Here is a 23,061-nt window from a genome sequence, read left to right on the forward strand (position 1 = left end):
TTTAAGGAAAATGCTAACCAGTGCCCTCAGGACAATGGTTAAGACTTTTAAAATAATAAATTTATTTCGATAATTTGCGTATTTAATGTCTCGAAAATTGAAATATTAAATTTTCTATAAATTTTTTTTTTTTTGAAATACTTAACCATTGACTTGAGGGTACTGATTAGCAAGACCCTTAATTTAAATGAATCCTCTCCCAATAACAAGAAATAAACATGGGGTATAAGAAGAAAAAAAAAAGAAATAATTTCTCAAAACATGTTTCTATTATCAATTTCTCAGCCGAACAATCAACACTACATGACAGAATTGTAACAACAGTAGTAAATTGTAATGGTTGGTACTTGGTATACATTAAGAACAACAACAAATTACAACATAAATCTAAACACTCATTAAAGGGGGTAGTGGAATAAAACAAGGGTACATATGTACATAAAGAAGCTGTGGAACAGAACTGAAACTGTGACAGCTAAACAGGAGGTATGTTAGAGAAAGAGAACCCTTTATATCCTTTGTAAGCATAATATGCAATCCGCGTGTAGTAGAAACCCGGTATGAACAATAACATTCCCAGTATTGCAAAGAATAGACCTATCAAATCAACCAAATACAAATTTCAAATTCAACAACACCAAAATATAACAGAGAACCAGCTAATTAGCTACTATACTTTGGTCATGTGCCAGTTGAAATTCAGTTAAAAATTAGGTTTTCAACTTTAGCTGAACTGAAATCTGTCTCAGACAGAAAGCAGAGTTGATGAGTTTAGGAGCGTCAAAAGAGTTCCAATCAAAAGGTCTATAGTCTAACAATTTATCGATAAAATAGTTGGATTAATGACCTTTTGGTTCCCTTAGCTTATTTTTAGGCACAAATTGGTCCCTTAGCTTATTAAAAGTGTCAGTTTGCTCCTTTAACTAGACAAAGTTACTACATGAAATGGTCAACCGGATCACTCACTGTGGGACGAAAGGAGTATTAGTTTGTGTTGATGTGAAAAATCCAATCTAAGTTGGGAATAAGGGTCACCAGACTCCCTTTCCTCTTCTTCCCCAAATCAAAATATTTTTCCTAACAAGGTTTTCTCAAGGTCTTAAGTTCGAATTCTACTATGTGCAAACAATTCCTGTGTTGGGTCATGTCCATACAAAGCTTTGCTCTGGCTTTAAACAGGACCCCCATAAGTGGACGATGGGATTGGTCTCCTTGGATTAGTCGGTTGCAAGGCCGGATACCAAGATTTCAAAAAAAAAATATTCCTAACATAGGATTGGGGTTTTCCTAAATAAGAGATATCATCTTCTTCCCCAAATTCTTCAATATTTCTGCAATTGTGAATCAGGATGTCCAACAACTGTCATTCCTAATAGTGCTCACAAGAATAATCTTCCAGAAACCACAACAACAACCAGTGTTCCCCAAGTTCTGATGGTAGAGTTTATTAGGTGGGTGCCTACTTGTTAATGCGGGTACATGTACAATCAAACAAACACCAATATCTATGTTTTATGGGTTAAACCATACACTTCCAACCCTGCCACAGACACGCCTTTTTACTGAGATGTTGGTGGGTGCTACATTGCTTATTTCTTCCAATCCTAATTCTTTAAAATATTTTCATTCAACACCTTCCACCTCAGGTCTATGTATAGTGAGTTGAATTAACGAAATGTGACGGAAAGAACCAACTTGCATTAACATTGTCAAGTTAAGGGACCAAATTAACACAAAAAAAATCAAGGGATCAATCAAGTTGCACCTCAAAAACAAGTTTAAGACAAAAAAAAAAAAAAAGGTAAGTAAGTAAAATTAATTCAGCAGTTGCAGAAAGAGTAATAACAAGAAAGTGCAGAGTTCAATATCCAGAAAACCCTAGAGATTAACATATTCCCTATCAACAAAATCGAAACAAAAAATTAGCAGCAATTACAATTTAATCAAGTAATCAGAAATTGAACATATTTGAATCGGAGAAAAGTGAAAAGATAGTCACCGTGAACAGTGTCACCGCCGACATGGTTATAAGCCATGGCGAACCCGATGATGATACTGAGAAACCCAAAGACGAGAAGTGAAACAGCAAGAGCGATCTCCTTGATTGGGGGTTTGTTGTTAACAGCGTAGGAGGTTCCTATCATGATATCCTCGTCTGAAATCGAAAACGCGTGATCTACGTATGCCATTGTTGTGTTGGTAGCTAGCTCCGAGGGTTTTGATTCTTTGTTTGGAGATTTGGATGAAGAAGGAGGTTGGTTGGTGGAATTTGGGGGTTTTGGGTGGGTTGAGTTTAGATGGATTTAGCTTTCAAGATGCGTTGGTGTTTTAATCGAGGTTTTTAGTTTGACAATTAAGTTAACTCATTTCGATACTTTTATTTCCTTTTTCAGCAATCCTACCTTCACACACTTTTTAACACCACTTTTTTTTTCAACAAATCTTTTTTTGTTATAACTTATTAACCATTTTATTTATTTTCAACACTTTATCAAGTTATAAAATATACGGGATTAACCATTTTCAAACATTAAATTATAAATTATGTTAACTAATTTTTTGTTTCTTCGATAACCAATTTTACTTTACGGGAAGATTATGTTTTTATTAAACCAAATTATGAATTCTACTAACTAAATTTAACATTATTAACCAAAATTAATTTCCCATATAAAATTTTATTTTTGTATGTTAGGACATTTATTAACCAAACTATGAACTACATTAACCAATTTTTACACTAAATTAACTGGCTTTGTTTTTCCAGTTAAAATTACTTTTTAAATGTTAGTATGCATATTAACCAAAGTATGAATTATTTTAATCAAGTTTTTACACACAATTAACTAAAGTTGTTTTAGAAAAAGAGAGAAAATGATGTAGAAAAGTTAAGATTATCGATGTCAATGTTCATCGTATTTTTGAACAGTAGCATATGGTGTACATGTAAAAAAAAATATTGTGTCAAAATAGCATTTTTTTTTCCTTTTTTCACACTCCAACGTATTCCACGTGTTTCTAAAGAGAGGTTAGACATTCTCGCTCTAAAATTTATTGTGTTCCTCCCCCTTTTTTCTTCTAGGGTTTTCTCCAGATCTCATTCGAGTTTTTTCTCCCTACTTTGCAATAGCCAATGTTTTATCGTCTAATATTTCTCATTGTGGTTTCCCTTTTTTACTAAGGTTCTTACAATTGTCATATGAGTTATGGGAACATGAAAAGGTGACAATCTCTTCACCCTAGTAAGCTTAACTCATTTTTGTATCTTTGTGGTGCATGACCAACCTATAAATGGAAAAATAGATTAATGATTCTCTCTCAAAAGAGGAAGAAGATGGAGTTACGGTGGACGTAGACGTAGACATCAAAGGCGAAGTATTCAAGAGAACGCTTATTGAAAAACTATGGGCATTGAACTTTTTTAATAATAAGGATTTTAAGAGCATAATAACTTAAGCGTGACAACTCAAAAACCCAATATAGATACAAGATCTAGACAACAACATGTTCTTATTTCAGGTCGCACCAAAAAAGGATTTGGAAGCAGTGATAGGAGGGGGTGTTATCCTGGAAATTCTAGCTAGAAGAAGGTCAACAAAGAATGTTAATAGCTACATGAAAAAATGATAAATGTCAAAGAGTGTCGACTGAAAAGTTTTGACAAACTAACCTCATCAGCTAAAGTAGTTCGACTAACGGGGTAAGTGATCGGAAAAATAGCAAGTGTATGAAGGATAGAAAAACACTTAGAAAGGGGGGGGGTTTAATAAGTGTAGCTTTAAAACTTGTAAGATAAAAACAATTTGCACAATGATTTTTATCCTGGTTCGTTGTTAACTAAACTACTCCAGTCCACCCCCTTGGAGTGATTTACCTCACCTGAGGATTTAATCCACTAATCACACTTGATTACAATGGTTTTCCACTTAGAAACACTCTAAGTCTTCTAGAGTATCCTGATCACAACCTGATCACTCTAGGAACAAACTGCTTAGACAACTTCTAAGACTTGCTAGAGTATACTGATCAACACCCTGATCACTCTAGAACTTACAACTTAATGTAAACAAATTCTAAGAGTATTACAATGCTTCTGAAAATCTATAATCACAACTGTGATATTTCTCTTAAAGTTTAAGCTTAAATCTCACTAAGATATTACAACAGCAATGTAGTGAGCTTGATGATGAAGTTTGAGAGCTTTTGAATTTGACAGCGTTTCAGTTTAATGCGCAAGTGTTGTTCGTTCGTTCGTTGACCTTTGCTTCTCATCAGAACTTCATATATATAGGCACTTGAGAAGATGAACGTTGGGAGCATTTAATGCTTTGCGTAATCCGTACAGCATTGCATTTAATGTTTCACTCTTTTGTCAACTACCTCGAGCCTTGTTTCCGCTGTGTCTACTGACGTTGCCTTTAATAGCTTCTAACGTTCCTTTTGTCAGTCAGCGTAGCCTGCCAGTCTAGTACTTGCTTCTGATCTGATGTTTGTGTAAACAACGTTTGAATGTCATCAGAGTCAAACAGCTTGGTGCAGAGCATCTTCTTGTCTTCTGACCTTGAAGAGCTTCTGAGCGTGATACCATGAGAACTTCAGTGCTTCTGCTTCTGATCTCAAGTTCTTCTGATGCTTCCATAGACCCATGTTCTGATTCTGCTTGACCATCTTCTGATGTCTTGCCAGACCATGTTCTGATGTTGCATGCTGAACCTTCTGAGTCAGTTGCTTCTTGCGCTGATTTTGTGCATACTCTTTGTAGAATTCCTGAAATGGAAATTGCATAGTATTAGAGTACCACATTATCTCATACAAAATTCATATCCTTGTTATCATCAAAACTAAGAATATTGATCAGAACAAATCTTGTTCTAACAATCTCCCCCTTTTTGATGATGACAAAAACATACATAAATGATATGAATTTGCGATCAGAATATCAGACGGCTAAAGACAATTACACAACTATAGCACAAGCATATAGACAATGTGTGAATATGTCTCCCCCTGAGATTAACAATCTCCCCCTGAGATAAATAATCTCCCCCTGAAATGAATACTAGAAGAATTTTTATAAATAAAAGACTTCCCTGAATATTTCAGTAGAGACGTTCACATATGCTTAGATCTTCAGAACATTCACAGCTTCTGATTCTTGCTTCCACAGGACAGCTTCAGAACTTGAATTTCCTAGATCTTCAGAATATTCATAGCTTCTGATTCTTGCTTCCATTGGACAGCTTCAGAGCTTGAATATCTACTTGAGTCATTACATGCTAGATTGTATCAGAACATTGTTGAATGTACCAGAGCATCATCAGAGCATCTCTACATCCTGAAATGTTACAGAACAAACTAAACGACAAAAGTCAGCATGAATGAATCAGAACATAAACTATGTATCAGAACATATAATTATGTATCAGAGCACACAAACATAAAATGTTTCAGAGCATATTTTGTAACTAAAACATGCATCAGAACATATAAAGAATAAGAATGAAAGTATATTCTATCATCAGAATATCAGAACATTCTTCCTTCTTGCTTCTGATTCTTGAAGCTTTATAGCACTCAGCTTGTTTCAATTTCCAAGAGCTTGATTCTTTATAGAATTGCTTTTCCCCATCTCTTTGCTTCTCATGTTGAGCTTTAAAGAGGATCTTCAATTCCTGCAAGACAACACTTAAAAGCATAGAACTTTGCAAGTTCTGTTAGAAATGTGGAGCCTTTCTCCCAGCAACTGATAAAATAAATCAGATCATTTATCACATTTTTCTCCCCCTTTTTGTCATAACATCAAAAACATAAAAGATTCAGATGAAAAACACGACAAACACATAGAAGAAAAAGGATAATTTTCATTAAGCACAGAGAAAAAAGGTTCAGAAGTACAAGAGAAGATGCAAAGAAAAACAGATGCAGCAAAGCAAAAAGAAAACAGTCTAAGACTCAATCTAAGATGACCCTAGCTTCGACATGATCTTGGCCAGCATATCATGAATCCCACTGTTGCTCTCATTCTGCCTTTCCATGAAAGCACGAAACTCAGCGTTGATTGATCTCTGCTCATCCTGGTTCTTCTGAATAACTTCCAAAGTCCTTGCAAGACGGGAAGGTTCATCAAAAGAAGCTTCACAACTTCTTTCCAAAGGGATGGCATTCTGATCCGCAGCTTCCATGATCAGATCATTTGCAGGATTTTCCTCAACAGGAATGGTTTCAGCAACATGATCTTCAGCATCTGCTTCTTCCATAGAAGCATCTCCATACTCTGCAGCAGGAACCTCAGAATCTCCATTCTCAAGTGCCTGAAGAATGGCAGCAAGATTCCTAGGAGCAGAAGGACCTTCAACTTCTGGTGGGTCAACAACTTCTGGAATGACCAAGCTTGGGTCTTCCTTAGAAGCGTTTTCCCTCAGAAATTCAAAGAGCGTCCTGAAGTCTCCGAGCAGAACAGGATATTGAGGCCTCCAGACCACAATTTCCCTGCAAGGGTTAGCTTCCATTGCAGCAGCAATTCTTGCTTCTTCCAGCTCATCCACAAACTTCTTCTCCTCAACAGCAACCCTGTTTCTGAGGGGATGATAGTAGATACCATTGTCACCCTCTAGAAGGTAACCAGCATAACCAGGGGCAGCAGCCACTAGTCTCTTCTGTACTCCCATTGCTCCTACTTGAAAATCCTGGCAAAAGCTTCTCCAGATGTTTCTCGTAGAAACATCATCAAGACCATTGAGGAAAGCATCTCTCAAGAGGTCCAGCCTACTGATCAATTCACTTCTGAACAACTTCAGACAAATGATAGGTTCAGGTTCAGGAGGGTTGAAGGTGAATTTGTAGTCAGGGTAGAGAAGGCAGTAAGGGTTGGATTTTCTGGTAGTTAGGGGATGGGATAGAGAAGATGGAGGTGCAGTGTTTGAAGAGGATGGAATATCAGTGAAGGGGGTTGATGAGGAAGGTATATCTGTGGGCGTGGAAAGGATGGTAGTTAAGGGGGTAGGGTTGAGAACTTGAGAAGATGATGGTGTTTGCAAGCTATTAGGTAAAGGTGATATGGGGGTAGGAGTTTGTGCAGAAGGAGGTGATTGAGGAATATTTGTAGAGGTAAGGGTGTTTTGAGGTTCAGAAGGAGAAGGTTGGATAGGTGGAGGTTGGTACACTTTCCTGGAGAAGTTACCTGTTTTGATTGCCTCAAAGGAATCAACCTTAAGGGGGTCATAAGTGACCTTCTGCCTTGTTTCTCTCTTGGCAGCTTCTTCTGCAGCCTTTCTCTTTAGCCTTTTCTCTCGCTTCTTCTTATCCTCCTTCTTGAGGTCAGCTTGAGAGGGAAGCACTCTTCCACGAATCCATGCAGGATCAATAGAAGATTGATTTCTCACAGAAGCCTCCAAATAGAATTTAACCGCCTGGCAAAGTTCTGCTTGAAATAAAGTAGAGAAACCTGCAGTAGGAATTCTTCTGTGTTCAATGTCAAAGGGAACAACAGTTATTTCCTTGACAAGTTCCATTCTCAGCAAGTCAAGACCATTGAAGATAGAACCCCGAGTGACTCTAAAGAAGTTAGGTGTTCCTGTAACACCCCATATTTTCTAATTTTAATTTAATCGGAAATTAAATTATTATTTAGAATTATTTGGTATTTTGTTGAATTATTGGAAAATTATGGATTAAGGGCCATTGGGCTAGAATGGTGAGATTAGTAGTATGGGGGTGCTAAGGGAGTAAGCCCATTACTAATTATTTTATGTTTTCATAAAATAAAGGAAATAAGGAAAATTGGGAAAAAAGAAAAAGGAACGTGAAAAGCAGAGCAGAGGAGATGAGAGATTGGAAAGCTGATACGTGAAAGAGGAACAGAAGAGGAAGAGGGCTAATCAAGATCTTTGGCTAAGGTAAGGGGGGACTCTTCCGGTTAATATCTTATATCGTATTATAGATAATAGGACTGATTTAGATGCATTGTTTGTGTCAATTGGTTGTATGATGGATTGCGGTTTTGGGATGATTTTGAGGGGAATTGTATGATTTGATGAATTGTATGATTATAGGATTGTTATGATGATTAAATGATCTTCTTTGGGTGTTATATTTGTGTTATAACATGTATGTGGCTGATATGGTGGTATTTGAGGTTCATAATGTAGCAACCTGCCCTAAAAATTTAGCTTTTAGAGTCGCCACCTATTCTGAAGGGCGAATGGGAAACCCTACGCAGTTTAGAGATCGGGGTAAGTTATTATAATCAGGTTGAGGGAAGGTGTTAGGCACCCTCAACCCTTTCCTAAGGTTTTATGTTAAGGCAAAGGTTTTATGGCTAAAAATTAGATTCAATAGCTAAGGAAGTGAATAGGGGAAAATTGAGATTTTAGGGAAGGGGACTCGCCTTGGTTATCCAAGTGCCTACGTACCTCCTTATGGAGGATCAGAGTCAACGTAGTTCGGGCACAGGGTTGTACGCCTTTGAATTTGATGTGATATGGTTTTAAGGCTTTTTGAATGGCCTATCGTAGTTTTGAAATGCGAAGTTCGAAGGTATTTTGAATTACCTTATCGTGGTTTGAACATCGCAGTATTGAAGAGATGAAAATCTGTGGTTTGTGGTTAGATGTGTTTTAAGTGTTTGGGCGTACAACCCTGATTTGATATGTCACTGTTAGATGCGATGACCAATAGATTTGGTCAGTATAGCTAACGGATTAAGGGGCATTGCTGGTTACTCAGATCGATAGATTAATCGTCGCAGGCAGCAAATTAAATGTGTTTTGAATTTTTGAATTTTATGTATTTTTTATCTCTCGTCTAATGCGACTAATAGATTTAGTCGGGTCGAGGAGAGAATTAGCGTCAATGTTTTATTCTTTTTATCTCTCGTCTAATGCGACTAATAGCTTTAGTCGGGTCGAGGAGAGAATTATTCAAGAATTAATCGAATTAATATTTTTGCCAAATGATAATGGGATTGGGCCGACCCTAATTTTAATAGACTTTTCTAGGGTTCTTGTGATTTAATATAATTAAAATTAATTAAATAAATTACTCGACATGATGAATAATCGGGAGGAAATCCTAAACCCTAGTCTAATCCTAATTTTATTATTTAATCTTAATTATTAAATCAACTTAATTCTAAAAAATCAATTTATATAGTAAATATATTAAGTTTAATATAATTATGTAAATAATATACAAAGAAATATATAATAGAACCTGGGCAGAATCCTGTGTGGCACAACTCTTGGTGGTGCATGATGTGACCTCAGCCTTACAGGGGTTAGATCCAGTCATGAATGAATCCGACGGTGCATGGACGAGGATGCGTGATGGTCTGCATAAGCGCTGCACACAGGATCCCTCATCACACCAACACTTGCAATTGTTAAAAAATAAAGAGTCTTTAGTGAGACTCGAACCCAGGTTATGTGTCTCATTGGCATACACTCTTCGCCAACCCAACCAGCTTCGTTCGCTGACTTTATCTTGGAGCGAAACGTACTTAATCAATCAAGCGACGTAAACAGATGAAAAACGAAACCAGCACGCGTCTGCTCTTCTTCTTCGTGGATATTCTTTTTCAGAAACACAGCAACGTTTCCTTGCTATTGCTATAGGCCTGCAGGTTTCAAACTCGCCATACAAACACCATAAATCGCAAATAAATGCCCAGATTGAACGTATGCAACATCTCGAATCCATTAAACCCCTTGATTCAACCTAAAATTGTCCCTATCTAAGAATCCCCAATTTGAAGGGCAAGAACCATAACCATGGTATATTCTCCATACAAGCGAATTAAAGCAACTGAATCTCCAGAATCGCTTAGAACATTACGTAAGACACGAGTATACAATCAAAATGCATTTCAGAAGCGTGTAAGGATGTAAACGAGATAAAAAAAAATCTGGGCAAACCGTGAATTCGTGAGTATCGATTCCAGGTGTTTGATGCTTCAATATTGATTGGGAAAGGATCAAGAATACTCCAGTAACCTTCTTGAGCCTTCTAAGCTCCTTGAATTCGGCTGCAAATAGGAGAACAACTCTGATTTTTTTCTCTTCAAATTTTGAGTTTGGTATGAGCGTTTCTGGCTGCAAATCTTCTTGTGCACCACGGTTTTTTTTTCAAGCGTGTATGGGGTTCTTTGACTGCAAGAATTCGTCCCAAAATCCTCCCTTTTTTTGCGTCTTTCAGTTTTTTTTAATTGCTGGAACAAGAGTTAGTACACCAAAAAAATCCTCAAACATGTTAGTGGTGGATTATGTGCATGAAATTAGGATTAGTTAACCGTCCCTCCCCTCCTTTGTTAGAAAATATTTTCTTTTATATTGGTCAATTTAGGGTATTTCTATACCTAATGGGCCTATTGCCCAATTAGCTAAAATATATACAAATTCTATAATAATAACCCTAGATAATATTAATAATAATATCACCTAATATTAATATTAATATTAATAATAAAATTAATAATATTAAATACTAATACTTAGAAGTAATAAAAATTACTAATAATAATCCAAAAATTAAAAAAATGCAAATGTTAGTAAAAGGAAAATGATACTAACAAATGATGAAACCCTTGAAACACTGTTAATCGCACCCCATTTATTTCTCAGGATATTTTATAAGAGGGCGGGTTTGACAATAGGAATGTCAAACCCCATGACTCTTAATTTTGACCCTTGATGAATTAAAAGATATAGATCTGATCAGGCAAATTTTGGGGTATGACAGCTGCCCCTGTTCAATCTTCTTAAACCTGAAGAGTCAGATAGGCACGTCTGCCTATCGTAATCTAAAGGTAGAAGATGATTGAACACTGAAGTGCCCTAAAATTTGCATTGGAAGAAATTCTGTAGGGGATGGGCTTACAGATGCCACCCGAGGTGAATACCGTTTTCCAGAGTGTGGAGCAACGCTTTTGAAAGGAACCAGGTGATTTTGATTGTAGCACGGCCTAAAAAGGCAACCTGAACTTTATGCGATGTTATGATGCATGCGATGTATGATGCAGCGAGCTTCCCAAAATAAATGAGAGCCATGTATGTATATGCACTATGTATGAATGAGGTATGTTAATTGAATTATGCATGATTGTTAGTTGGAGTATGTTAGTAATTCTGAAAAGAAATATAAAACCTTTGCGTGTTGGTGATGACATTTTGGAGAATATCACTGCCGAGGGACTCACGTGATAAACCCAATTGAAGAAACCCCTTGAAAATCTGGTTGTAAAACCCTTTGAGAAACCCTTTGATCGCTGTCGAGGGACTAACGTGATGAGAAACCCAATTGAGAAACCTTTTGTAGATCCTTGTTGTACAATTCTTTGTAAAACTCTTTTTGCCTGGAAAAGCTCCTAGAAAGGAGGGAATACGTCTTAAAGAAGACTGCCTGGAAAGACTCCTGAAAAGGATGGAATATGTCTTAAAGAAGACTGCCTGGAAAGGTTCCTGAAACGGATGGAATATGTCTTAAAGAAGACTGCCTGGAAAGGTTTCTGAAAAGGACTGATGATATTCATTTGACTGTAGAATGACCACTATGTGGTTGAAATGTATTGATAACTCCGTGTAGAAAATCCTAATATGGGAAAATAAATCCCTGCACCAATAGGATCATTTGCTATGATTATAGCAAACTCACCTGCACCATTGCACCATTTAGGATAATTTGCTATGCTTATAGCAACTTCACCTGCACCATTTAGGATAATTTGCTATGCTTATAGCAACTTCACCTGCACCAATAGGATTATTGGGTTTTGATTGTTTGCCAGGCAGGAACTGGGTTTTGAGGTAACAGTCAGACGGGAACTGACTTTAAAAATGATTTTCTAGGGCGAGCACTAGACTCTGAAGTGATTTGCCAAGACGAGAACTGGATTTTAAAATGGTTTGGATTGCCAATAAAAATTGGGCTTTTCGTGATATGTATATGCTAATGCTAATGCGTATGTATGTATGCTAATGCTGATGCAATCCCAAGACTTTATCTCCTTAAACCCATTGAACTTTGTTTAAACCATATTTGCACCTATACCTCGGCTATGCTTATGCCGGCTTGGTAATGTTTATGTATGTGTATAATGCTTATGCATATTGTAGCGGAGAAAATCTGACATCAAAGCCATGAGATTGACTCGAATCAATATTCCGTTTTGAAATCGCCACCGCGCTTTATTTTTTCAAAGGAAAAGGGAAAAGAACGTAAAACCCAAAGTTTTGTTTTAAAAAAACAAGAAAGAGAACTCAGGTTCGGGTGTTGATTATATGAGGGGAAGGTTTAAAGCACCCCTCATATCCGTGGTACTCCACGGGAACCTTTTTGAAAATCTGTGTTTGTATGCTAAAAAAAAGGTTTGTTTTATTTTCAAAATAAGCTCGGCAAAGCGTTAAGCTTTGGGCCTACATACCTCCTCGGTGCAATGGAGAAGTCAGAGCTAATGTAGTTCCGCTTTTGGGAAAAACGTTTTTAAAACGAATAAACACTTTGTTGTCGTTAGAGAGAAATACTCAGCCATTGATCTTGAGCATGAGAACAAACAAGTTCTTTGCATCGCAAATGAAAGAAGGTCTCCAACTCGGATAAAATCAACGAGTATGCCACTAGCTCTCTCACGCGGAAAAGATATCGTTATTATCAATCAATTTCAAAATCGTGGGGTATAACCACTCGTTTCGACAATTAACGGTGTCTAAACTTTTGAAGAAAAACCACTAAGGGGGAAAGATTTTTTTTAAGAAAAAAAGGTTTTGAAAAGGTTTGCAAACATAAGAATATTTTGGAAAAAGGGAGAAGATTTTGAAAATTTAAGAATGGGAGGAGATGAAGAGGCTAACCTAATGCATAAAATAAAAGCTAAGGAAAGAAACGGTCTAACCGAATAAGAAGCCAACACTTGACATTAAGAGCCAAGGTAGTTTTCCCATCCTTTGGATTTATCAATACCAACACATTAACACTTGGGGATCCAGATGAACTTATTGTCTTAGCACCATTTTTCATTAAGCACATTAAGATTCTGACGAAAATCGGGCAGAGTAACGGCTGTTTTCGGGTAAAATCCTTATCTCAATGCCTTGGAATTAACCATCAAGGGCTTTCAAGGAAATACCTGCACACATAAACATACAACAGAACAATGCCAGCCAGACAGAACAATCACAGGATAGTAATAGAATGAGTCCAAAGGTATTAGGTCCATAAGTCCGAATCTCCAAATTGCTAGGGATAGTAACTGATAGTCCAAAGAGAGCCTTATGTATTTTTTAGATTTTTGATTATTTATTAGTGTTTTAGCGAAAAAATAGAGTATGGTCCAAGTGGACAAAGAGAAAATGACAGAAAGTAAATATGATGAAATGATAAAGTAAAGCGATAAAGCGAGAAATATAAAGAGCGGTAATATAAAAAGCGGTATAGTAAAGGTGCGGAAATTAAAGTTAGTTGTTAAATGTTAAAGATAACCATCTTGAAACTTGTCAAGTATGTTATCAAAGTTAGTAGGAGATCGATGGTGAGTGAAGGATGTACTCGGATTTAAATTCAATGGGGTTTATCAGAAGCTTGATAAAATCATAGCGACTACACGATAAAAACCTCCACAAGTCTTAAATCAACCGCATACAATTCTCTTCCATATTTGATCTTTTTTTATTCGGGACACGAAATATTGCGCTATGTTAAGCAGATCGCCAAGTGATTTATATAGAAATCACCCTACAACGAGGCCGGTCAAAACTTTATGTGCTAATGCATGCGAGAAGAACGATATGTAGATCGTTTTCCGAAAGCAATACCGCACGAAAAGAAAAATGGTGAGTGATCTAGTCTTCACCAAGAATCCATAAGAATTCTCAAGGCATTAAGACTTTCATCGATCAAAATAAAGAGAAGTAAAAGATGGAACCACATTAAAAGCTCCTTTCATCCATAATTTCAATCACATAATTTTGCGGATTTGGATTCTCATCCTATCGACGCCCTAAGTCCATTGAAATTAGAGAGAAATTAGGCCTCTAACTTGTGATTCAAAGAAAATATCAAAAGAATGGAGTAGAAGATGAGTTAGAACCAAAAACAAGTCAAAAAACCACAAAAATCAGCATTCTGCCCAGTGTAAATCGATTTGCACAGAGTGTAAATCGATTTGCACAACTCTGTTTTCAAAATCTGCGCAGTTTTCAGTTGTGTAAATCGATTTGCACAAGATGTAAATCGATTTGCACAACACAGTTTTCAAAAAAACAGCAAATAAAGAGAAGAAAACTTGTTTAAACATAATACCAAACACCTTGTGATCTTGGATCAATTTGTGCACGAAAATGTATCAAGTAAGCAAGCAAATCTCATCAATATAGCACCAAAGGTGCATCAAGCATAAACAACAATGGATCACATCTTGAATTATGAATTGGATCTAAAATTTTACCAAATCTTTCACAAACTTTGAATCTTCTTCAAGAACACACAACCACAAGCCTTGATCTCTCACAATTGATACAAAAACTAGTGTTTATGTTGAGGTTTAGCTCTAAATTAGTGAGGTTCAAGATGTGACTCACTAATTTGTGTGGAAGAGAAAGAGCTTTGAGTGATGGGTTTGGAAGATGTGAGGAGAGAATTTGCAATAAGTTTCTTGGCTATCAAAGCTTGAAAAATGAAGAGGGGAATGCCTCAATTTATAGCACTTAGGCTTGGGAATTTTTGTGGCTTGGAGTTAGGATTGGAAAATAGAATTAGGCTTGGAGAAAGGTTTTGGAGCCAAAAATGAAATCCAATGGTCTTGATGCAATCACATGAGGGCTCATGATAAAATGATGTAGGAAATCCAATGTGAGAACTAAGTCATGCTTCCCATGCTTGCAAATGATGTCAACACTTTCAAAAGCTGAAATTTGCCTTCATTTTTCCAAATTCGCACTGGTGCAATCGATTTGCATCTTATGCAAATCTATTTACATAGCTGAAAAAAGGCAAAATCTGGGGAAAAAACAGTTATGCAAATCGATTGCTGTCTTATGCAAATCGATTTGCACTGTTGGCAGAAGCAAATCTGGGCAAAAATCAGTTGTGTAAATCGATTTACACCTTATGCAAATCGATTTGCACAATGCAATTGTTGAAAAATGCTCCTTTTGATGGGTAGTTTGACTTGATACCTACAAAACACAAACATACAAAAGCACAAGGCAAAATTTTTGGTATTTTGGTTAGTAAAACATATATATACAAACTAAAACATGGGTGCTCGATGATTCCTTTGCAGATGAATTGAGCACAGCATTGCAAGTAGAGATCTAGGTTAAAACTTCTTGATTGATGATTGGTATGCAAATGATGCGTGATCTTAGGGTCAAAAATTGGGGTATGACAGATGCCCCTATTTAAGTTTCTTCGATTTGGAGATACGATGATTGGAAATCTTCGTTTTGACAAAATCGAAGAGACTTAAATATATAAAACACAATTTTTGATCCTAAGATGCAATGCAATGTTTAATGAATGCATATGATGATAATAAAGCATGACAACACTGGGGAGTAACAGGTAATCCACTGGGGAAAACAAATATCTTGCTATAACTCCGCTGGGGAAACAAATGTCTTGCGAGTAGAAACTTCACTGGGGAAGGCAAGACTTTGTTGGAGAGACGGAACTTTGGTGGGAAAAGAAACTTCTCTGGGGAAAACACTTCGCGTCAGAGAGGTTATAGCATCACCTTTCGTGCCTCAATGGTTGACGATAGGCTACCAACTCAATAGTTGAAGGTAGAAGATGATTGAATTACCGCCTCAATGGTTGACGATAAGCTGCTAAGAACAATGAGTTGCCGCTGAGAATAGGGATCAACTTCTTCTTTAATCAAGGACATGGCTTGAGAAAAGGAACTGGATGCAAACTGTCACTTACACTAAAGCGACTTGCCATTTGCTGACTTTGCTGAGGAATCTTTAAGCAAAACGAACTGTCTTCGTGAAGAAGGCTGCCATTCGTTATCTCAAAGGGAACAAACTGTCTTCTGTTGAAAGAGACTTCCATTTGCCGACCCTGTCGAGAAATCCTTAAGCGGGACGAACTGTCTTCTGCTGAAAGAGACTGCCATTCGTTGACCCGTCTTAGGAAAAAGTGAGCAAACTGTCTTCTAATGGAGGAGACTGCCATTTGCTGACTTTAAAATAAGAATTCTTAAACGAACTGTCTTCATGAAGAAGACTGCCATCCGTTATCTCAAAGGGAACAAACTGTCTTCTACTGAAAGAGACTGCCATTTGCCGACCCTGTCGAGAAATCCTTAAGCGGAACGAACTGTCTTCTGCTGAAAGAGACTGCCATTCGTTGACCCGTCTTAGGAAAAAGTGAGCAGACTGTCTTCTAATGGAGGAGACTGCCATTTGCTGACTTTAAAATAAGAATTCTTAAACGAACTGTCTTCATGAAGAAGACTGCCATCCGTTATCTCAAAGGGAACAAACTGTCTTCTGCTGAAAGAGACTGCCATTTGCCGACCCTGTCGAGAAATCCTTAAGCGGAACGAACTGTCTTCTGCTGAAAGAGACTGCCATTCGTTGAGCTTCTTCCATTTGGAATCAAGAAATTCATAAAGTATGAGAGATCACCACTTGATTTGAAGATAAGATTGATATGTGGAGACGCACAAACTTGCTCAAATAAAGAGGCTTCAATTTGTTGTCAACCAAAACATGATGGGGATAACACAAGTTGCTCAAAGTCAAAACCTGCCCCTTGCTTTTAGGCACAAATTCCAAGGGAGTGCAATAACATCACTGCTGGAAAATAAATCTTTCAATATCTGATAGGAACATCAATCACAAATTAATTTTCCATTGTTTGAGGAAAGCAGAATCCTCAAGGGGTGCAAAATAAATGCCTTCTCAATCTAGGTTTCCCAGCCTAGAGAGGTTCAAAATAGTATTGTAAGAGACCAAAGTTCAACTCCAAGAACAAGCTGGATAGAAACGGTCAAACAAAGCTTTGCCCCTTGAGGAATAAACTCAACTGGGGATTAATTCCGTCCTGACAAATGAGCTGAGGAGGAACACTGAAGAAAAATTCTTCCACGAAGAACAAACTCAGTGGGGATTATCAATTTTTGCGAGGAATTTATAGATAATCTTCTTCTTATCAAAAAGGTTGAACAACACATCAAGCTCTATTATGGGAAATCAGAGAAAATTTCTTTGGAGAAAATCACCATTCCGAACTTGCAGAGGAACTAAGAAGTTAACATCAAAGCAAACAAGTTAACGTGCGGGGGATTTTAGTTCAAAACTCAACACAAGGTGAGAAAGAAAACCCAACAGTCAACCGTTGTCTCAAAACCTCTTGGTAGAGAGTGACATACTCTGGATTGATCATGGCAACAACCTTTGTACTTCAAGCTAGTGAGGTGATCAAGGTAACTTCTGATTCACAACTTGCCCCAGACTACGTGGTCTATGAAAGGAAACTACCTCAAAAAGGTTCATAGAGATCTTTGGCGTCATGCAGACTTGGAATAATCTGCCCCGGATCAACAGAATTTTTTGAGAGATTTGTCAAATCTTGACGTAACTGCCCCAGATTGACTAAACTTGGCACATTCTTTTACTCGACAAAGTCTTCGAGATTTGCCCCGTGATGGTACTCAAACTTGCAAAAACATTATACTGGGAAAACAACATGCCCCTGGCAATGTTTTAGTTTTCTACTGATGATCAGATGTAAACTTCCTGGATGTCAAACAAATGTTTACAAGCAGAAAAAATGTTTATTCTGAGAATGATAATGAAAATGCAACAATTATGTAAGCCTTGAAGTTTCATTAAAAAGATGTCACATAACTTTGTGAATGAATCACTAGTTAAGAGATGACATTGATTTTTTATTTTTTTTGTATGCATATGATACCAACACAAGTTTTCAGCATAACCGATAGGAGTCAGGAACGCTTTCTTGTTTAAGTATGCTTTCGAAATAAACCCTGCTTCAATTAGGACTTTTGAGGGTTGTAACGTGGCCTGGTTCACGGTTTTCAAAAAAAAAGATTTTTAGGCTCAAAGTTTATTTAGCCCACCCCATCTTCATGATGTTCTCCAGTCCTATGCTCAGTTAACTCAACATGAGTATTCATCTCTCAAAAGGATTTTGTGTCATTAAGGACCTGATGAGGCTTTCTTGGAGTAGCAGTCACCCTTTTGTCTTCATTTTTTGTATTCACACAAATTTGTTCATTGTTGAGGACTTTTGCTTTGTAGTCCTTTCTTTTCACTTTTCACTCTTTTCTTTTCTCTTTTTTTTTTTTATTTCCCTAACTTTTGCCTGGACTGATTCTTTTGAATTGGTCGTCCAGCGGGATGCTCTAACTTTTGCCTAAGTCACTTGTTTTCAAGTTTTTGACTTAGCGAGCTTTTTTTTCTTTTTTTTTCTTTTTCTTTCATTCTTTTGATTTGAACAAATCGTATGATATTGACTTTGTCTTGACTTATTGAGAGGGTTGTGACTGCCTCGCTCCTTTGACGGATGGAGGATAACCATTGTGGTTTCACATTTTCCAGCCTTTTGATGCGCGGGGAATAACCATTGTGGTTTTCCATGATCCAACCATTGATGTGGATTTGACATGCTTGACCTTTGGATGCACAATCCTTTTTGAAATATGAACACTTGGTCAAATCAACTGAACACTACCCTGCCCCAGGTTAAAAATTAGGGTTTTTTTGTTTAGAAAAGAAACTCCTACTTCAAGGCTCAAAGGGGTTAACAAGGGATTATCTTCCTTATATCTCCGGTGTTTGGGATTTGAAACAATGCCTGTACATCATCAGCAGGGTCTTATTCAAAAGCATACAACCAGAAATTTTGCGTTTTCAGATCATCATCCTCCCTCCAATCTTTGCATAAGCAAGAGTTTGGCAAAAGCAATTGGTATCATAATGCATAAAAACAAATAAACATGAGTGAAACGAATGGATTACTTCAAGACAAACATTATTATTGTGTTAGCATTAACATTCAAAAATAAACAAGTTTCTACATGCAAACAATGCATTGAAAAACAAGAAATATTACAAATGGAAATCAATAAGAATACTAAAAACTGAGAAAAACTCTCTCCATCTGGGCATATGCTGAACGAAACATCTTTCGAGCTTCAGTCTACCATCAATAGTGATCCAATCATGCTTTGGCAAAGAATTGGCTTGAACATCATAACCAACATCTTGGAAAGTCAAAATACCAGCATAGATTAATCTTTGAACTTCATTTTTTAGAGGCCAACAATTCTCTAAGTCATGTCCAGGAGCATTCTGATGAAAAGCACAAGTGACATTAGCATTGTACCACCAAGGAATCTTCTCGGGAATTGGAGGTGGTGACCTTGTCTGAACCAAATTCTTATGAACTAGAGCAGGGAACAATTCTGCGTAAGTCATGGGGATAGGATCAAAATTCCCCTTTTGAGGTTGATTTTGTCGTTCGGTGGAGAATCTTGTTGACGAGTGCTCTGCTGATAATCTGGAATTGCATGAACTGAATTGGATACAGGAATGACATAGGAAACATGCTGATGTTGATGATGATTGTTTCCCCCCCTGATTCTCTTCTTTGAAAATTCATTACCAAACTTTTTCACACTACCAGCTGAGTTACCTTCTTCAAGCAAACATTCCTTTCGGACATCTTTTTCTAGAAGCGCATTCATATCCACCTCTCCACGGAAGTCAGTAGGTGTATGGACTACTATCCCCTTAGGAAAGGATGAGTTCAGAGTTTCAAGAAAGACCTTTGCCATCCTTTCTTCCATCATAGGAGGATTGACTTGGGCAGCAACTAGAGGCTCAACCAGAGTAGTCAGATGCTCCATACCAGCCTTCAAAGTAACCACCTCTTCACGGAGCTCAAGAATCTCTTGTTTGATGCTTTCCATTTCTTCTTAGCACGAGCGTTGTACTGATGATACCAGGAGAAAGGAAATAAGGCTCTAGAAAACTTCTTTAGAAAGTAGGACCAAATGCAGAATGATGCATGAAATGCAATGATTTGTTTTTTTGTTTTTTATTTTTGAGTTTCAAGGAAATTAAGATATTAACTTGTAAACACTCAAACATTGGACTAAAGCTTTGATTAAGTTATCATCAAAATCAATCATCCATTTTGGTGGATTAGAGTTTTCACCCCATCAACACCCAAGATCCATTGAGTTTGATGAAACTTATGATGTTTACAAGAAAAGACCTCTAAGTTCCTTGAAAATCAAAAGAAAAAGAGTTTTCATGGATGCATGAATGCATGGTTTTATGCATCAACCACAACCAAGAGTACGCAAGGTCACATAAGATCATAGTTCACAGGTTCAAAGGTTCGACGTCACGAGCATGGAGCCATGGGTCTACCCATCCCACAAGGCGTGATCTAGGGAAGTTTGTACCTGCCAATCGGGTTCTACAAAGGTTCCCAGAGTTTTCAATCTTCTATCGGATATTACCGGCACACACAATTGCTCATGGGCGCCAATAATATGCCTAAAAAGACCTCGTCTGAGCGTAGTATCGCATGACAACAAGCTCAAATTGGTACTTGATCTTGTTTCTGCACTACATCCTAAAAAGGCTTAGATTGGTTAAAAGGGTTCTAGGCCATTCAGCTTCGACGGACACTCACTATTGAAAGTAATAGCGTTATCACGATGGTTCGTAACAACCTCTACTACCTTCCATGAGGCCTCCACTGATTGGGGTTCCACCATATGACGCTCATGGTAAGGATTGCTCCTGACACGCGACTATTGGTCTTACCACCTCCTATCTCAAGTTACTCACCAAAGTTCGGGTTAGAACTTTATCTCATCACAGAGGAACCATCGAGCACCAAAAAGAAAAAAGAAAAGAAACATACAAAGCACACAACAGTATATACAGGTAAAAACACACAGATAAACAAAAATAGGCTTAACACACTTAAAACTGGATTCCCCAGTGAAGTCGCCATTTTTCTGTAGCGGAGAAAATCTGACATCGAAGCCATGAGATTGACTCGAATCAATATTCCGTTTTGAAATCGCCACCGCGCTTTATTTTTTCAAAGGAAAAGGGAAAAGAACGTAAAACCCAAAGTTTTGTTTTAAAAAAACAAGAAAGAGAACTCAGGTTCGGGTGTTGATTATATGAGGGGAAGGTTTAAAGCACCCGTCATATCCGTGGTACTCCACGGGAACCTTTTTGAAAATCTGTGTTTGTATGCTAAAAAAAAGGTTTGTTTTATTTTCAAAATAAGCTCGGCAAAGCGTTAAGCTTTGGGCCTACATACCTCCTCGGTGCAATGGAGAAGTCAGAGCTAATGTAGTTCCGCTTTTGGGAAAAACGTTTTTAAAACGAATAAACACTTTGTTGTCGTTAGAGAGAAATACTCAGCCATTGATCTTGAGCATGAGAACAAACAAGTTCTTTGCATCACAAATGAAAGAAGGGCTCCAACTCGGATAAAATCAACGAGTATGCCACTAGCTCTCTCACGCGAAAAAGATCTCGTTATTATCAATCAATTTCAAAATCGTGGGGTATAACCACTCGTTTCGACAATTAACGGTGTCTAAACTTTTGAAGAAAAACCACTAAGGGGGAAAGATTTTTTTTAAGAAAAAAAGGTTTTGAAAAGGTTTGCAAACATAAGAATATTTTGGAAAAAGGGAGAAGATTTTGAAAATTTAAGAATGGGAGGAGATGAAGAGGCTAACCTAATGCATAAAATAAAAGCTAAGGAAAGAAACGGTCTAACCGAATAAGAAGCCAACACTTGACATTAAGAGCCAAGGTAGTTTTCCCATCCTTTGGATTTATCAATACCAACACATTAACACTTGGGGATCCAGATGAACTTATTGTCTTAGCACCATTTTTCATTAAGCACATTAAGATTCTGACGAAAATCGGGCAGAGTAACGGCTGTTTTCGGGTAAAATCCTTATCTCAATGCCTTGGAATTAACCATCAAGGGCTTTCAAGGAAATACCTGCACACATAAACATACAACAGAACAATGCCAGCCAGACAGAACAATCACAGGATAGTAATAGAATGAGTCCAAAGGTATTAGGTCCATAAGTCCGAATCTCCAAATTGCTAGGGATAGTAACTGATAGTCCAAAGAGAGCCTTATGTATTTTTTAGATTTTTGATTATTTATTAGTGTTTTAGCGAAAAAATAGAGTATGGTCCAAGTGGACAAAGAGAAAATGACAGAAAGTAAATATGATGAAATGATAAAGTAAAGCGATAAAGCGAGAAATATAAAGAGCGGTAATATAAAAAGCGGTATAGTAAAGGTGCGGAAATTAAAGTTAGTTGTTAAATGTTAAAGATAACCATCTTGAAACTTGTCAAGTATGTTATCAAAGTTAGTAGGAGATCGATGGTGAGTGAAGGATGTACTCGGATTTAAATTCAATGGGGTTTATCAGAAGCTTGATAAAATCATAGCGACTACACGATAAAAACCTCCACAAGTCTTAAATCAACCGCATACAATTCTCTTCCATATTTGATCTTTTTTTATTCGGGACACGAAATATTGCGCTATGTTAAGCAGATCGCCAAGTGATTTATATAGAAATCACCCTACAACGAGGCCGGTCAAAACTTTATGTGCTAATGCATGCGAGAAGAACGATATGTAGATCGTTTTCCGAAAGCAATACCGCACGAAAAGAAAAATGGTGAGTGATCTAGTCTTCACCAAGAATCCATAAGAATTCTCAAGGCATTAAGACTTTCATCGATCAAAATAAAGAGAAGTAAAAGATGGAACCACATTAAAAGCTCCTTTCATCCATAATTTCAATCACATAATTTTGCGGATTTGGATTCTCATCCTATCAACGCCCTAAGTCCATTGAAATTAGAGAGAAATTAGGCCTCTAACTTGTGATTCAAAGAAAATATCAAAAGAATGGAGTAGAAGATGAGTTAGAACCAAAAACAAGTCAAAAAACCACAAAAATCAGCATTCTGCCTAGTGTAAATCGATTTGCACAGAGTGTAAATCGATTTGCACAACTCT

At 37.2% G+C, this 23,061-nt stretch overlaps 1 protein-coding gene across 1 annotated transcript; it reads right to left on the reverse strand.

The window, feature by feature from the left end:
* Positions 1–250: 250 nt before the first annotated feature.
* Positions 251–2,373, reverse strand: LOC131640160 (uncharacterized). Its single transcript, XM_058910568.1, has 2 exons — positions 2,000–2,373; positions 251–597 (listed from the first exon to the last, which is right to left on the reverse strand). The coding sequence occupies exons 1-2, from the start codon at positions 2,187–2,189 to the stop codon at positions 476–478; spliced, it is 312 nt and encodes a 103-aa protein (XP_058766551.1). The 5' UTR covers positions 2,190–2,373; the 3' UTR covers positions 251–475.
* Positions 2,374–23,061: the final 20,688 nt, after the last annotated feature.

Source organism: Vicia villosa, unplaced genomic scaffold (genome assembly GCF_029867415.1).
Source record: "Vicia villosa cultivar HV-30 ecotype Madison, WI unplaced genomic scaffold, Vvil1.0 ctg.002974F_1_1, whole genome shotgun sequence".
Lineage (NCBI taxonomy): Eukaryota > Viridiplantae > Streptophyta > Magnoliopsida > Fabales > Fabaceae > Vicia > Vicia villosa.

Bases quoted from the DNA above. Each gene is read 5' to 3' on its own strand.
- LOC131640160 (XM_058910568.1), bottom strand. From the start codon at position 2,189: ATGGCATACGTAGATCACGCGTTTTCGATTTCAGACGAGGATATCATG. The intron at 598-1,999 runs GTGACTATCTTT...TTGATTTGATAG, and splicing joins CGGCGGTGACACTGTTCACG to GTCTATTCTTTGCAATACTG.